General features: G+C 35.3%; 3 protein-coding genes across 3 annotated transcripts; 1 reads left to right on the top strand and 2 right to left on the bottom strand.

Moving 5' to 3' along the window:
- Nucleotides 1–97: 97 nt before the first annotated feature.
- mapk15 (mitogen-activated protein kinase 15) lies at nt 98–8,907 on the bottom strand. The gene is made up of 14 exons (XM_058754303.1): nt 7,940–8,907; nt 7,243–7,341; nt 7,027–7,056; nt 6,371–6,461; nt 6,055–6,185; nt 5,799–5,962; nt 5,563–5,702; nt 5,397–5,454; nt 5,141–5,278; nt 2,740–2,845; nt 1,942–2,275; nt 1,219–1,325; nt 929–1,072; nt 98–531 (listed from the first exon to the last, which is right to left on the bottom strand). The coding sequence occupies exons 1-14, from the start codon at nt 8,006–8,008 to the stop codon at nt 346–348; spliced, it is 1,797 nt and encodes a 598-aa protein (XP_058610286.1). The 5' UTR covers nt 8,009–8,907; the 3' UTR covers nt 98–345.
- Nucleotides 8,908–10,711: 1,804 nt separating this feature from the next.
- Nucleotides 10,712–14,383, bottom strand: vps28 (VPS28 subunit of ESCRT-I). Its single transcript, XM_058753544.1, has 10 exons — nt 14,311–14,383; nt 13,778–13,823; nt 13,613–13,641; nt 13,483–13,520; nt 13,246–13,335; nt 12,800–12,905; nt 12,558–12,659; nt 12,221–12,274; nt 12,036–12,127; nt 10,712–11,614 (listed from the first exon to the last, which is right to left on the bottom strand). The coding sequence occupies exons 2-10, from the start codon at nt 13,815–13,817 to the stop codon at nt 11,494–11,496; spliced, it is 672 nt and encodes a 223-aa protein (XP_058609527.1). The 5' UTR covers nt 13,818–13,823; nt 14,311–14,383; the 3' UTR covers nt 10,712–11,493.
- A 344-nt stretch (nt 14,384–14,727) lies between these two features.
- LOC131525874 (uncharacterized) lies at nt 14,728–17,042 on the top strand. The gene is made up of 3 exons (XM_058753859.1): nt 14,728–15,053; nt 15,204–15,360; nt 15,515–17,042. The coding sequence occupies exons 1-3, from the start codon at nt 14,949–14,951 to the stop codon at nt 16,513–16,515; spliced, it is 1,263 nt and encodes a 420-aa protein (XP_058609842.1). The 5' UTR covers nt 14,728–14,948; the 3' UTR covers nt 16,516–17,042.
- Nucleotides 17,043–17,073: the final 31 nt, after the last annotated feature.

Genomic DNA, 17,073 nt, shown 5'->3' with positions numbered 1-17,073 from the left:
ATACAAACACTTTAGAACTACTTCCCTAAAGTCTTAATGATTGTTAAAGTTTCTTAAACCAAGAACATAGACACATACAAATTGCAAAGATGTTCTCTACACATTTAATAAACGTTTTCACCACATATTTACAAACAAGAAGTTGACACCTGAATTTAAATTGATCAGAAAAAACGTTATTGGCAGCACTAATCTGGGATTTCCACAATGGCGATAATCTTCAGAGCATGTTATGATGGTGTAATTATCTTGTCATGTGAAATCCACTGTTTCTATTTGATCTGGGAGATTCCAATGGCCGTCTGACTGCCTCTTGATTTCTCCACTAATCTCACACTTTACACCTTAGTGGCAATTCCTACGTAGATTGTCCAGTCCGCTTTTGCTGATAGTCCCATACGCCTGAGAATAACTGCCTAGTTTGGCGCGAGGATCGCCAGCTGCAGAAACATTCGAATTGCTCTGGAAAACCTTCTTGCTGAACCTTGGTGGAAGCTTGGCATCACGTGAATGCGAATTTGACCGCTGGTTCTGTACAGTGGGATATTAACACATAATGAGGAAAAACATAACACATATCAGACATATCATTTATTAAAAACTAAGTAATGAAGGTGATATAAGGTACAAAAAGACTCAAGCATAAAAAAGGAAGAATGCACACAATAGAACAGATGGCAGTAAGACATCCTGATATGCGTGTCAAAACTGTGGGGGATTCTCAACATTGCACTGCTTTCTATCTTGTGACAAACACAGCCTCAACCAATAGATTGTGTTGGCAGACTGAATGTTCCCATGTCATAGTAAACAAGAGTCACACGGGTCACGTGGATTTTATGCAAACTGGAAACATTAATGGTTAAACAGATAGTAGCTGTGATTTTCTGAAACATTTTTGCCCCCCAAAAAACAAAAGGCCACTCACCAAGCGAGCAGAGGTGACACATAACCCAGGGGAAACAATGGGTTCATCCTTGCGAAGCAGGGGATTATTTTGGGGCTGTGCTAGTGTGAGAGAGAATGAGTTTGTGCGTGCAACAGGGGCAGAGCAACCTCGCCGGTCTATACCCTGATTGGAAGGAATGAACAGATGACACATTTTAAATGGACATTGAAGATGTTAGCAAAAAAAAACTGCACCATATTACCACTTAAAATGTCTTTAGATGTTGAATAGACAACAGCTCTTATATAAAATGAAACAGTATGACATACCAAAGGCCCATTAGCACCATCTGCAGGCAGTACACCTCCAGTATCTTGATTCCCCCTCCCAATCCGCTGAGAATGAGCTGGGTAGTGGTGCAGTTTGACTAAACCATCTGGAAAATAAATAGATAATACCGTTTATTGCATTTCATAGTTTGTGGTCTGCAAGATTTTTTAAAATGTTTTTTAAAGAAGTCTCTTATGTTCAACAAGGCTGCATTTATTTCATCACAAATACAGTAAAACAGTAATGTTGTGAAATATTATTATAATTTAAAATAACTGTTTCTAAGCATTCAGTGTTACATGATCCTTCAGAAATAATTCTAATATGCTGATTTGGTGTAAAAAATTTTTTTGTTAAATGTTAAATATCATTGTGCTGCTTATATTTTTAAATGAAAATAACCAGAAAGTTACAAAAAAAAAAAAACAGCATCTATTTGAAATAAAAAATATTTTGTAACATTATAAATGTTTTTACTGTCACTTTTGATCTGTTTAATGCACCTTGCTGAATAAAAATATCATTTTCTTTCTTTCAAAAAACAAAACAAAACATAGTGTACATGCTAAGTGGTATAGTTGCAGTCTATTCTATGGTAGTGTATATTCTATCATAAAAGTTGAAACCATGACCTTCAGTGACCAAAGCCATATGTACATTGCACATAATTGAATGCATAAGTGTGGTAATTGAATGTACAGCCACTGTTAAACAGAACTCACTAGGCATGTGTGTGATGGGGTTATATGAGGTTTTGACCGCACTGGGGCTCACTGCTGGGCTGGTGCTCTCAGGAGCTGAGTGTGTTTGCTCAGGCCTACTGAGAGGTTTCGCAACAGCTGCTCCAGTTCCATTAGAGCTCTTCTTGTCATTAGGAGACTTCCTGTCATGATCTCCATCCACGCCACGCTTGCCTTCTCTTTGAGAGTTAGCACCTGTTTCATTGCTTTTGTCCATTCCACTGTCCCCATTCACTTCTGCAGTCTTCTCCTCTGATTTCTTTATGAAGTGAGGTTGTCTGTGCATCTGCCGACTGGCCCTTTTTTCCAGGATCATCTTTTCCAGAAGAAATCGGAAAGTTGTTTTCAAGCATTTGCTAATATATTATTACTGTAAAAATCCTACCATTCAAAAGCTGGGGTCGATACAATTTTTCTTATATTTGAATGATTTTTAAGGCTGCATTTATTTAATCAAAAATACAGTAAAACCGTAATATTACAAAATATTATTACAATGTAAAATAATGATCTATCTACTGTTTATTTTGTTAAAAATAAAAATCATACTGAACCCAAACTTTTAAACGTCAGTGAATGATTATTTATGCTCAGTTTGTGTGATAGGTTTTCAGAAGGAATGATTTCTGTCACTGTGACACAGCATTTGTTACCATAACACAGAAATCACATGACTGTGTACACTCACAAAATTATGACTGTTCAAAGCAAAGCACGAGACAAAGGTCAAAATAAATCGGTGAAAAATGAGAAAATAATGAATGGAAACTTTCCACTCACCTCGTAGAGTTTGTTTCTGTACTGAGTAACAGAGAGTTGGACGTCATCGTCCACTGGCAAAATGACATCATAGACCAAACTAGGCTCTCTGGCTGGGTTGTGAAATCTTGCATGACAAATGGAAAGAAAGAGGATATTTTTGAATGTTATTCAAACAATTCATTAGCAATTCATTTATTCATATAACAACAATGCAATAATTCCAAAAGATCAAGCCATTTATCATTATGACTTCCGTAATGAGATATTTACAAGTAAAAATGAGAAGGACATGATTTATCAATCTGAATTTGATTTGAATACCTTGATGAAGAAAATGCAGATAAATAAATGATTGCATTTTTAAGATGAGTTGTGCAGATGTATTTTTAATATACTATAACTGTGCCATGGCATAAATGAAAACAGAAACAGAATAAAATAATTATAAAAGAGTTGCTTACTTAAACTGCTTTTATTAATGTTAAATGACATTATTTGAATAAAGAATTAAAAAAAATTTTTTTTAAATAAATAAAAAACTGGCATAAAATAATGCCTCAATGGTCAATACTGTAGCCATTAATTAGTTAAAGCTGCAGTCCGTAACTTTTTTGGGTTAAAAATGATCCGAAATCAATATTTGAGCAAGTACATAACCAGACAGTGTTCAAAACTATTGGCTTACTTTAGCCCGATTCACAACAGTTAGCTTATAATAATGTTTTCTAATTTGAGTGGTACGGGTAGGTTTCCGCGGGAAATTCGAGCATGGCACTGCGTCATTACGTCACGTCTGTAAACATAAAGAAGTTGTCCCAGCTACTAGGCTAACGCATGTGAGGATCCTGCAGGTGACGGGTCGTTTATAGCCTTTTCTCACAGCAGCTAGAATTAAATGTATCATTTTGATGGCGGATTGTAATCCAGAAAGGATTATGTTTTTTATATGAAGCACATGTGAATGAAATGAAATTATATTCCAGTTTTAAATGTGCTTCTGATTACAGATAGCCTGGGATTACACAGGATTTGTATTTTAAAGAAAACCAGTTCGAAGGGAGCATAGTTTGGTTTTTGGGTTAAAAGGATTTCTTAACATTAAATTCGAATGGCATGACAATTAGATTAGACTGTACAGAAATTGAAATCTACACGCTAATACACACTATACTCATTGTCATGCAATGCTGATGTTGTTTACATTAATAATTTGAGAATAAAATATAACAATAGTAATAATTTGCATGGTTAGATGTGATATGAGCTAACCGATCGTTAGATTTAATTACCATTGGTAGCGCGATTTGTTGTAAGTCTTTTTTCCTCAGTTGGTCAGAACAAACGTGGCAGACTTGTTACTTGTTCAGTTGGCAATATATGGTGAAAATTCTTATTTGGGTCATATATTCAAAGACGTAGGCTAGAATCTGTGATTCCTGAGTACAGTATCCACATCAGTGCGGTGACTGACTGCCACACATTCACTTCAAAACATTAGATTCATCCGCGCTGGAGCCGTGCCGGAACACGGGATCACAACCCCAAGCACGGGTTTTCAAACAGAGATGGCGACAAAGAGGCAAAACCTACAGACTGCAGCTTTAACATTAATATCATACTTTCTGGTTAACATTAACTAAAGGGATAGTTCACCCAAAAATGAAAATTCTGTCATTAATTACTCACCCTCATGTCGTACCAAACCCGTAAGACCTTCGGTCATCTTCAGATAACAAAGATAAAGATATTTTCAACGAAATCCGAGAGCTTTCTGACCCTGCATAGACAACAAAGCAACTGAAATGTTCCCAGACCTAGAAACAAAGTATGGACATGCTTAAAATAGTCCATGTAACATCAGTGGTTCAACCGCAATGTTATGAAGCTACGAGAATACTTTTAGTGTGCAAAGAAAACAAAAATAACAATTTTATTCAACAATTCTTCTCCTCCAAATAATTATTGATATATGATTAGAGAGGTGGACAATCACTCTTAATAATGGTGGAATACGTGATTTGGAGGAGAAGGATTGTTGAATAAAGTCATTGTTTTTGTTTTCTGTGTGCACAAAAATGATCAAAGCTTTGTAAAATTGCGGTTGAACCACTGATGTCACATGGACTGTTTTACCGATGTCCTTACTACGTTTCAGGGTCTGGGAACATTTCAGTTGCGTTGCTGTCTATGCACGGTCAGAGAGCTCTCTGAAGATGAATGAAGGTCTTATGGGTTTGGAATGACATAAGAGTAAGTAATTAATGTCAGAATTTTCATTTTGGGGTGAACTATAGTGCACTGATGATCAAATAAACTGCGTCAAGTGCTGTGTATTAGGAAAGTAGACAGCGTAAATTTTGATTTCATGTTGACTTACATTATTATTTAAAAACATTAAATAACTAAAAGCAAAACTCACTTGGACACGTAAGGGTGCTGCAGAGCTTCCTCTGCACTGAGTCTCTTGTCTGGATTGAAAACCAGCAGGCGCTGCACTAAATCAAGGGCATCAGGTGGCACTGATGCCAGCAGAATTTCATCTAATGGCACCTGCGGTCTAAACACACATTCATATCAAACATGGTTATTATGTCAGCAGAGTCATCATTCAAGATCAACTAATCAACCATAGAGAGAACAATGAAGACAAACTGTAAAATATTACCATTACATACCTAAGCAGCATTCTCTGAATCATAGAACCCCCATACTCTGATCTGATAGCTAACACATCTACAAAAAACGATACACAGTCCTATTAGCAAAAGTTAACTGATGAAACAATCCATAATTCTTTGTGGCTGGTTTATTTAGTTGTTGCCTGAAAGAACAAGAACTCACCCTCTGTAGAAGGATGTGGAATGGCGCTCATGATTTTTTCGATTTGATTAATGGTAGATGTCCCGGGGAAGAGAGGCTTGCCCAGGAGCATCTCTCCCAGAATGCAACCTATGCTCCACATGTCCACACCTTTTGTGTACCTGCAGGAAATACAGGATCCATTATCATAATATTCTATATATTATGATTAACACATTATAAAATGTTTAAAACAAGCTATTTTGGGGGCCACGCACCTACTGGATCCCAAGAGAATTTCAGGGGCTCTGTACCATCGTGTTGCCACATACTCTGTCAAGGCAGGATTCACAGCATCCTCTTGGATCTGGTACAGGGATCTTGCCAAGCCAAAGTCACACAGCTTCACAAAGCAGTCTGAGTCTAGTAAGATGTTGGATGGCTTTAGGAAATAAAAATAAAGGAATTACTTAAACCAGAAATGGTTTAAATTAATTCTGTAAGCATGAAGTGATGTTAAAAGGTGTGTCATACCTTTTGGTCCCTATGAATGACATTGCCTGAATGAAGGTATTTTGTTGCTTTAAGAAGCTGGTACATAACATAACGCTTATGAATGTCTTTTAATAGACTTCCTTTCTTTATTACTGCATGTAGATCTGTGTCTGAAATGAAAAGTCGGTGTGAATAAAGTATAGACATTGTGAACAAAATCACATCATGTCAATAACAGTAACTTGAAATTATAAATATTGCCATAGATTACACTTAATTGGAATATAATGGTGTGAAGATTACTGACTAATAAGTGCAAAAGGCTCCAGGAAAGATCACACAAATGGTCTCTTACCCATGAATTCAAACACAAGGTAAATGTCTTTGTCGTTTTGGGCTCTGATGACATTCAGTAATTTAATTATGTTAGGATGATCCCCAAACTCCTGCAAAAGGAAAAAAAGAAGGAAGTTTGATACCTTAACAAACACAGAATTAAGTTTTTAATGTAATCAATTGTGTGCGGTCAGTAGATTACTTTCTCAAAAGAAATTAATACTTTTATTCAAAAAGGACACATTAAATTTACCAAAAGTGACAGTAAAGGAATTTATAATGTTACAAAAGATTTCTATTTCTTATAAGCGGAATATTAGCAGAACAAAATATGAGCATAACAACTGCTTTTAACACAGAGAATAATATATTTTATTGAGCACCAAATTAGCATATTAGAATAATTTCTGAAGGACATGGGAATAAATTACATTTTAATATATATTAAAAGAGAAAACAATTATTTTAAATTGTAATAGCCTAATATTTAACAATATTACTGTTTTATTGCATCTGTGATCAAATAAATTCAGCTTGGTGAGCATAAAAAAATTATTTCAAAACATTTTAAAATCTTACCAACAACAAATTTATGAGCAGTAATGTAAATATGGTCAGAAACATAAATATTCCGAGGTTGGATACCAAGGTTTGGTCAAAGAGCAATATTCTTACCTGGAGGAACATAATTTCTCTGAAGGTTCTCTATGGGAAAATGCAGAAAAGCAGATAAGTATGCATTTGATACAGTTTAAAAAAAATAATGAATAACTGATCTGAATCTGAATAACTGGTTTACCTGTTCATATATACTGTAGAAGAGTACTATAATAATATAGTATAGTATAGTATCATTTAGTATATATTGTTGCTATTTAACTTTTGTCTAACCTGAGCATCCGTTCGATTCCTAAAGGCATCAAAGATTTTCTTCACAGCAACAGTCTCTCCTGTTTTTCTGTCCACAGCCTTCCAAACAATTCCATATGCCTGTGAAACGGATTAGAAAGTACACCGTAATAAAATTATAGTTGATTGAAGGAAAACGTACAGTGTATGACTTAATGGCGAGTTGTCAGGGAAGGGTTGCCATGAAACCCTCATTTAAGTCATTTGTGCTCTCTGCAGTTTCCATTTATTTACTGGAGTGACAGAGGAGAGATCATCCAGTCCACAGAACCGTTGATTACTGACTGCCATTATTAGAAGTTTCCCTATGATGTTTACTGCCATTATTAATTCAAAGGGTGGCTTTTCTTTGCACATACATATTTTATGTTAGATTTTCCATTTTATAAATTATATTTTTACTCAAAAGTGACTTTTTGTTTCATTTACATTTGAAGGATTAAACAGAAAGAGCAGACCTTCATTGCACCCAGTTAAACTGCATAAATCACAAGGTTAGTACCCTTAAAATTTTATTTAGGATAGTCCAAATGAGGCTGATGGTCTAACGCACGACCACAATCAACATAGCAGCAAATACATTACCCTGTCTTGTTATTATATAACTATAATACTATGATTTTATAAGGTTTATCTTTGCACTTTTAAAACACATAATGATAGTAAATGAACAGCTTACCCCTTTCCCAAGTCTTCTCTTGATTTCATACTTCAAGGTAATGTGTTCTTCCACCTCTGTGATGTTCATTCCGTCTATTTCCTGTTTTACCACTTAAAATGAATCTGAATGTGTTTTGATCATGGCAGGAATAAAATCCTGGCTGCTTGAGGAATGCAGGATTGCAACAAAACAGATTTAATAAACTAAAACTACAAACAAGATCTTATGAATTCACTCCACTAACTAGGAGTGAACTTCTCCTAAGCGATATGTATGCCGAATAATAAATCTAAACACGAATTTATCACGCGTTGATCTTAATCACTATTGACCGTCCAAACAATTAAACGGAGTTATATAAATTCTAATCCCGGCCTGCTGAAAGAAACTGTTTGTGTCGTTTGGATTTCACCATTGATATCTGTTGTTGCTCATAGAGAATCGATGGCCTGGTACAAAGTTACGCATCGCTTGGGTTTGTAATTGTTTGTCGCCATGGATACGATACAGAGGACGCAATCTCTTAAAGGAGCCGCATGTTTGCTAAAAGTGCGGTAACATTAGCCAAATTTTGGCGAAAAGGCAGTAAGGGTAAAATTGTGTATTGTCAATTACATACATACAAGCGGCTTTCGCTTGGTCAACACCGCGAATGACCAACCTACAATTTAGGGCTGGGCGATATGAGCAAAACTTCATATCTCGGTATTTTTTGGCTGATTTGCGGTATATGGTATATAGCTAGGTATTTTTTATGCTTTTGTAATCATGTAACGTAATGTAACCATAGGCATATATTATGTTAAAAAAGGGTTAAAATCACATTACATTCTAACATTGTAACATTGCAATCTAAAAACAAAAATAATGCTTTTAAAGCAGAAGTAAAATTTACCAAACTAAAAATGAAAATAATAAAAAAGCACAGACTAATTGAGTAAAAAGGTTGTTTTGATTACTCCATTACACCCATTTGGTCACTTTACAGTGCTATCATACAGCCTACACTTAGGCTACTTGTAGGTTTAAAATTATACATATGTCAAATTTATTGTTTATTAACTACAAGTATTTCAGCAAAATTTATATTTTAGTCAGAATTTATGATTACATTGCATTACTATTACATTGCTATAGGCTTCTAGATCTTACGAGTTTTTTTTAAAGCCTTTCATATAAAGTTTGTCACATGTTTAGAACCAATTGTATTATGCACTTTATCCGCAGCAGCTCAGTCTGTGTCCTCTGCTATATTTTTCAGATGCGCTCATTTCAAACTGTAATGTTATATCGATATAAACGGTATTGCCTTATATCGTATCGCTTATAAAGAATATATCGATATATCGTAAAAACTCGATATACCGCCCAGCCCTACAAACTACAGTCAAGCCAGCACCGCGCTGTTTTTCTGTGCGCGCATATACTGTGCATTACAGCGATCTTCCGCTGGTCTTTCGCGTGCATAGTAGACCTTCTCAGGTTGTCACTCACCCAAAATCAGGTAAGTCTGATGTTGCATTACAAAATAAAATCTCATATGTGACCTTGGACCACAAAACCAGTCTTAAGACACTGGGGTATATTTGTAGCAATAGCCAAAAATACATTGTATGGGTCAAAATTATGGATTTTTCTTTTATGCCAAAAATCATTAGGACATTAAAGATCATGTTCCATTACCATATTTTGTACATTTCCTACTGTAAATATATCAAAACTTAATTTTTGATTGGTAATATGCATTGCTAAAAACTTCATTTAGACAACTTTACAGGCGATTTTCTCAATATTTTGATTTTTTTTTTTGCCCGCTCAGATTCCAGATTTTCAAATAGTAGTATCTTGGAACACATCCATGGAAAGCTTATTTATTATTATTAAATAGTAATGTTGGACAATAACAGGAATATAAAAGTTTGACTGTAAACTCTTTTTGCAGTATTGTCTTATATTAATGTCCGTTAAAGGAAGACTGTAAACAAAAAACTTTTTTTTTTTATGAAAACACAGACACACGTATAGACGCTTTCTCCAAATTAAAAAAAAAAACATTTATTTATTTATGACAGAGATACAGCAATGCATCATGTTCTATCTAGAGATCATGATGTTTGTAGTGTGTTCCAGGGGATTAAAACGTACAATATATATTTCAGACCTAGTGGAGTAATAGTAAATAATAATATAGTAATCGTAAATGCGTAAAATTGCATAAGCTCATTCTAACTTAGTGTCACATCCATATAAATCATTATTATGGTTTCTATGGCTAGGACCTGCAGTTCCTAAAATGATTTAAGTGTACTACTAGACTAAAAACTAAAAAGTTAAAGTTAGCAGGTGCATAAAATAGCGCCACGTCCCACTTCAAAACACACAATATTTTTACACTTCTGTGAATAATCACCTGTCAGGGTCTTTGAGAAAACGACGAAAGGCAAGATTTTTACTGACACTGATAATCTTTGCTGTGGATTGCCCAACATTGCGTTCTTTTATTCCACTTTGACTTCTCTTTCGTTGTTATTTGGTCTATTTCTGTCGATCTGTGCTGTTTTCCAGTTGGAATTTTCACTCCAACATGGCGGCCGCGCTACCGAAGCGCCACCTAGCGGCTGTTACCCAAAAAGCATCAGAGTTTCGCCTCTTGTCAGTAGCCGTCTCGTCTCAGTCTTCTATACTCTTTGTTAACATGGTGCAGAAATGGATTATGCGTTACTGTGTGCTGTTGGATGGTAGACATTATATTGAGGCATTCAACCAAATTAAAGGGTTTAATATAATTATTTGTACATATAATCACACAAAGATGGGCAAAATATTTTTCAAAGTATTATGTGGTTTATTTCAAAACTATTTTATTTACATAGGTCATTTAATAAATATGCCTTATTACATAAAGTGAGCTAGACCAACACCATGCCAAGGAAAGAGTAAGTTCTTAAGCTTTTATAAAAGTCAAGTTATCAACCAACAAATGTTAAAGTACTGTAAATGAATGAGCGCATATAACATCGTCTCATTTAAGTACTGGGAAAACATCTATTTAAAAAAATAAGGAAAGTGTGTAGCTAGGGAAAACATCCATTTAAAATAAAATGCAGTACTGATAATTCAGTATAAGACCTTGTTCTAGAAGATATTATGAGATGCATAAACTATCAATTCATATGTTCATCCAACATGTATTTATAGAGGCAAGCATCGTTTGCCTATAATATACTCCTCCCTATAACGCCCTCATTGCATCTCAGTTGGCTATTGTATTCGCTATTGCCATTCTAGAGAACACTTTCAGACTACCATGTGATAGAAAAATCTCTTTACATTAAAAAAAACAAAAACAAATACTACTCTTAATTTTCAAATCTGTGAATAATATAATCCTGATTGTATTACTGAACAACATAAGGCTTAGTAAGCAGTACTCTAATTGGCTTTAAAGTTCCTACATTCCTACAAGAGACATGGGAAAAATATGGAAAATGAAACAAAGGTTTGATTTAAAAAAAAAAAGCTGGTGGAAAAGAGTTCAAAGAGTTGTGAGAGCTCAGAGAGGGAAGGAACATTTAAGAAGAGTGTAAGAAACGATTAAAGGCGTTGTAGGCAGACTCCAGGTCAAACAGCATCTGGCGAACCTGGGAGTCATCCAGCTCATCAGATGCAGACATGCTGCTTAGTGTGGTTAACCTGTGAGGAAGAACAACACAATGAGCATTGCTTTTAAAGTGCAGGGAAACTGAATTTGTTTTTCAGGGCAGGCAGTTTAATTTAGGTTTGATTTTAGATTTTGGCAGATGAGCTATTTTATTTAATGCATTCTAAATGTGATTTACAAAAATTACTCCAGTTTTCGGTGTCACATAATTCTTCAGGAATCATTCTAATATGCCGATTTGGTGCTTAACAAACATTTCTTCTTATTATTAATGTTAAACATTTGCGCTGCTTAATTTTTTTTGAACACTTTGATATTTTTTCTAGGACTTTTCGATGAATAGAAATAAAAAAAAAAAACAGCATTTATTTGAAATAGTAATATTTTCCAATATTATAAATGTCTTTACTGTGACTGTTTTTTTTTTTTTTTTTACAGTAAAACTTGGCATACCAGAGGCTGACTTTGTCTTTGGCCTCTGAATCTGGAGGCATGTTGCTCATTCTATTCATGGTCTCCATGAGCTCTCTCAGGTCAGGCTGGATCTATAAAACAATATTCACGGTTAATCAGTAATTCAAATCAAGAGGACTTAAACCGTCTCTAAATAACACTGTAGTATTCTGTGCAATGAGTACCTCATCCATGGCACGAATCTCAAGTCGAAGTTTGTCCATCACTGTGATAAAGAGCTGCATGAAAGAAAACAAAGATTAAAAATGGTAAAGGAACAGATTTTTCCAGTTATTATGATTGCTCAATGCACCACACACTCTACTATCGAGCCCTGTGAAAAATTGCATATGGCATTATTTCTTCTAGTCTGATGAAATAAATTTACTTAATGGAACGGTTGGAACAAGAAGGTATCCTCTGTGCTCAGTCAATAAACACTGGGGCGTTCTGGCATTAACTCAAGAAGCTATTAATTCTAGGCTGCATAAAATCACTATACAAAGTATTCAAGATACATACAGAAACTATGTCTGCAATGCAGCGATTCAGGTTGCCCTTGTCATCCTTAATGGTGATTGGTCGATCCTCTTTGATCCTTTCCATAGCCAGTGGACAGTCCAGCTGTCAGAAACACACAGGGGAAAAAATATTTAAAACGTGAACTGCATACAATGCACTGGACTAATAAATTATTAACCAAAGATACAAAAGAACATTAAATAGAATAATTTAGAGTTACATGAAAGCAAAATAAGCTATACCCTGTATTTCCGACAAAAGTCATCAATGGAGCCCACATCTGATCCCTGGACTTGTTTGAAAGCAGCCTTGTACTGGACAAGCAATCTTGAGCAAGCTCCTGTGTATCTGCAAAAACAAAGCAAATATTTATTATATGAATAGATGTAAATAAGGGTGTGGTCACATTGGCAACAGTTTATGGGCAAAAAAGGTCCATTGTCTATTGTTATATATCAGTGATGTATGAAGCATAGCTCACACAGAAGTCACTTTAAAAACAAAGCAGCTTCTGGCTGATCAACACTGGAAATTTGACCAATGTTGGGAAAACTCTGTGCAGAAATATTTCACATCACATAAAATCTCCAATCATGTGAACTTAAAATGAATGGATTTTACTCAGAAACTGTAACTGTGACCACACCTTAATTCATAATATTTTGCACAAACAAATGAAGTAACTAACTCGTTTGGAGTCACACAGTCCTTAATGTAGGCTTTTTCCAGGGCCTGAAGTGTTTTGACCACAGCAAACAACTCTGCCATGTTGTCATACCTTTCAAAACAAAATAAAAGGACATTAATTGCAACCCAATCACATAATCACCATTCTGCATCATCTTTACTGTAACATCAATCAATAAGATAAATAAATTAGGAAACTCAAAACAGCCATGGCTGAACGACATGATGGTTAACTTACTTTTCCCTTTCTCTGGCATTTTTGTACAATTTCACTTCCTGTAACAGACATAAAACATAATTTAAACACAAACGAATAATGACAGATGAGTCCATTATTACAAATTATGTGCACAATATAACATTATTACCTCATACAGTTCTGGCTTGTTGGCAGGTGCTGGTTAAGTTAAAGCAGAAAGGCAAAACATATAAAATCAGACATGAGACTATTGAAAATATGTGCAGGAGTAAAATAAGAACGAGATGCTTTGATTGTTTTAGAGGCTCATGATTAAGCAGGTTCTCTCTCTCACCTCCTCCCATCACTCCAGAGGAAGGTATCCCATGAAACATGATGAACTACAAAACAATTGAAGCGAGAATCTGATCATTATGTTTGGTTTAGTCACGAGTCAGCGCTATTCTCAGTGGAATAAATGATATACACAGTGTTTGCATATCAAAACCGACTGATCTGATTTCAGCATGTTGTTTACAGACAAATTGTAGACAAGGAAATACAATTGAAGACAATATGTGTTACTCATTAGATTTTACACATTTAACGAACTGACTGATTAGGTATTGTGAATCCTAACCGGAGTATATAATACATCCGCTAATTTTGTTTTGTTTATTTCCTGACAATACACAGCGATGTTAGCATAGCTAGCTAGCTAAGATATTGCTTTAAATCCGCTGTGAGAGTACAAGAGACGTTGATGTCTCTCGTTAATTCACACCTTATATACATCCATAACGTTAATATGGTTATGAGATGACATATTATTTAAACACTAAAGGCGTTTTTAGTAAAAACACACCAGGAAAAAGAGAATTCACTCACCCTTATATTGACGTCACCCACTGTAGCAAGCTGACGTGACGTCGCCGGATGATTTCGTAACTTCCTGTTTTCGCCGCTATCATATTCTGCATTACAAAACTTGTTTACGCAAAGAATATACTATTTAATCTAAAATAATATGAATCATTATTTAATCAATTTAACATTCGAAGAAAACTGTAACATTTATGCACACTCTTCATGGTGACGGGTTGCCAAGTCCCTTTAATATTTCTACACTAATTAATATATCGCACTTTATTCACTCACTTATGTAATGCATAACTACATTATAGTATACTAACTGTTTGATATAATATTTTATACATCATCGTAAGGCGATCATCTTCATTGTTATAACCAGTGCTATTTATTTATCTAACAGAACTGATTTGTCGGTCATTCATAAGAATACTTGGCAACCCGGAAGTATCTTTGAATACGCGCGCGGGAATAACTAGACAGCTACAGCTAACAGAGGAGCTCGAGAAACTGTATCTAAATAACTGAAGTATAACTTTGTAAATGTAATATCGATTTTTAGCTTTGTTTGTTATGAGACTGTGAGCGTTTCAGGGAAGTGTGCGTCCCGTATATAAAGAGAGGCTGGTTATTCGTGTGTGTGAGATTTGTAAACAATGAAATCCACAAAGATCACTAAAGTGAAACCTGCAGCATCAGCTAAAGAAGAAGAGTGTGGAATATGGCTCGACACAAAAGAGTTAAAAGAAAAGAAACAACAGGTAACAACAACTGAATTCTAATTAAATATATTAGACCAAATCTAACCTTTGAAGTGAATTTAAAATATTTTTTTCTTTTGTCTTCGTAAGAAAAAAATAACACTAAATGAAAGATGAAGGGATCTCAGATAGCTTTTTAAATTTTTTCAGAAACAGCTGACCCGTCCAGTTTCCAAATTACTGAACCCACTTGCGAGATCAGGGGGATACAGTGTGGCAGTCGCACTCAGCTTCACTCAGACCAAACTCAACATGCCTGTCACTAGACAAAGCACTATATCAACCTTCTTTTCACCCAAATCCAGAGGTAAGACATTACAGAGTTGTTTCATACTGTAACTGTTTCAGATTACGTGATATTTTAAAATATATATACCTTTAATGTGATAAGCTGTTAAAGCTAAATAATAACTAACAATAATTACCTTTTGTCCTTTTCTGACTTGCATTTGTTTGCCCAGACCCTAACCCAAGTGCGGCTTATTCTGGATTGTCCAGTTCTATGCACACAGAGGCACGCACCAGGGCCAAACGGAAACATGATGTGACTTTGGAGCCATCTACAGAGTCAACCAGTCAAATATCTGAGGTGTACCGTGATGAAGATTTTGAAAGATTGTCAGCCAAGAACAAAAAAGAACAGTCCTTTCTCTATTTAATATGCGGAACTGAGCCAGAGGAAGAAGAACCGCCTGAAAAAAGGAGACATGTTGTCCATTATACAGAAAATGTGTTAGAGACACAAGAATATTGGAATAAAGAAGCTTCAAATGAATATCCAAATCAGACAGTTCCTGAAAGTGAGACTTTCTTTCATGTGGAGTCCCCGGAGCACTATGATCTGATGGTCTGGAAGCCTTCTGAAGATGCACATAAGCATTTCCTTAAGTCTCCAAGTCCTAAACGCACAGACAAGCACGATTTAAGAGATCATAAGGCCTCAGTTAAGGGGTCTATCTTAACTTCTAGGCCTGTCAATGAAAACCACAAAAGATTGAGTGCTTCTGTGAATACCAATAAAAATCAGGAGCAGTCTTGGCACAAAAATAAGGCATCGCCCATGAAACGAATGGGGAAAGAGAATAGTTGGCTTGCGTCACCTGTTAAAAATGTTCCAAAATCGCCTTTTAAACACCATCTAATTTCCAGTCCAGCTAAGTGCAGGTTAAAGGAGAAATACACTTTTTCTCCAGAAAAATCAGGTAAGGAACTTGCAAACACAGAGACGGTTGGAGAAACCTTTGCTAAACTGTTTACTCAGGACTCAGAGGGCTTCTGTGTGATTGCTCATCGTGACCAGCACTTAAGGAGCCCACTGAGAGACCAGAGCAATTTATCTGTGGGCAAAGATTACAGGAATAGTCCATCTGCTGCTTCTTTAGAAAAAGAGGAGGAATCAGATCTAGAGCCAGAAATGCTTTTCACCCAAGACTCAGAAGGAAACATGGTCATCAAGCATTAGCCAGAAACAGATGTGAAATATCACAAGAACACAGAATTTTAAGTGTTTTTTCATTGATTTTCTTTCTTAAAATTTTGAAGCTCTTGATTTTTTTTAAAGATGTAATTAATTAAAATATTTGAAAATTTAAATGAACATTCAATTTAAAAAAAATAAACATTTGTACAAGTACAAATAAACCCCAAAAATGATGTTTGTTGTGTAATATTTTATAAAGATTCACTGCTTGCCAGCAGATGGCACCATGAAGCTTTTACTGTCTCTGGTGAATTACTCAAGCTGTGCTTGTAGAATTTGTATATTTTAAAGTAGGGCATGACATATGTCACATTAAACATTATACATGTGCAATACATTTGAGTTTAAAAGCTCTATCACTTTAAATTAATTTATGTTTTGTATTGCTTTAAATTCCCAGCATGTGGCAAGGTGAATACTTCACATTCTGTTCTCATTTGCCAAGTTGATGATTCCCCATTGCTGCTCTGTTTAAACTTGCTGTCAGGGACAGAATCTATGAGTTTCATTAAAGAGCCATGTGCTGACAAATTCACTCTT

Source organism: Onychostoma macrolepis, chromosome 19, assembly GCF_012432095.1.
Source record: "Onychostoma macrolepis isolate SWU-2019 chromosome 19, ASM1243209v1, whole genome shotgun sequence".
Classification (NCBI taxonomy): domain Eukaryota; kingdom Metazoa; phylum Chordata; class Actinopteri; order Cypriniformes; family Cyprinidae; genus Onychostoma; species Onychostoma macrolepis.
This window is presented reverse-complemented; position numbering and strand designations above follow the sequence as displayed.

Excerpts from the sequence above, each read along its gene's own strand:
- mapk15 (XM_058754303.1), bottom strand. The coding sequence starts at position 8,008 with ATGAACATCACAGAGGTGGAAGAACACATTACCTTGAAGTATGAAATC. Across the intron at positions 7,342-7,939 it reads AGAGAAGACTTGGGAAAGGG|GCATATGGAATTGTTTGGAA; the intron begins GTAAGCTGTTCA and ends TCCGTTTCACAG. Across the intron at positions 6,462-7,026 it reads GAGAAATTATGTTCCTCCAG|GAGTTTGGGGATCATCCTAA; the intron begins GTAAGAATATTG and ends TTCCTTTTGCAG.
- LOC131525874 (XM_058753859.1), top strand. The coding sequence starts at position 14,949 with ATGAAATCCACAAAGATCACTAAAGTGAAACCTGCAGCATCAGCTAAA. Across the intron at positions 15,054-15,203 it reads TAAAAGAAAAGAAACAACAG|AAACAGCTGACCCGTCCAGT; the intron begins GTAACAACAACT and ends AAATTTTTTCAG. Across the intron at positions 15,361-15,514 it reads CTTTTCACCCAAATCCAGAG|ACCCTAACCCAAGTGCGGCT; the intron begins GTAAGACATTAC and ends TTGTTTGCCCAG.
- vps28 (XM_058753544.1), bottom strand. The coding sequence starts at position 13,817 with ATGTTTCATGGGATACCTTCCTCTGGAGTGATGGGAGGAG. Across the intron at positions 12,128-12,220 it reads AGATTCGTGCCATGGATGAG|ATCCAGCCTGACCTGAGAGA; the intron begins GTACTCATTGCA and ends ATTGTTTTATAG. Across the intron at positions 11,615-12,035 it reads AAAGACAAAGTCAGCCTCTG|GTTAACCACACTAAGCAGCA; the intron begins GTATGCCAAGTT and ends TCTTCCTCACAG.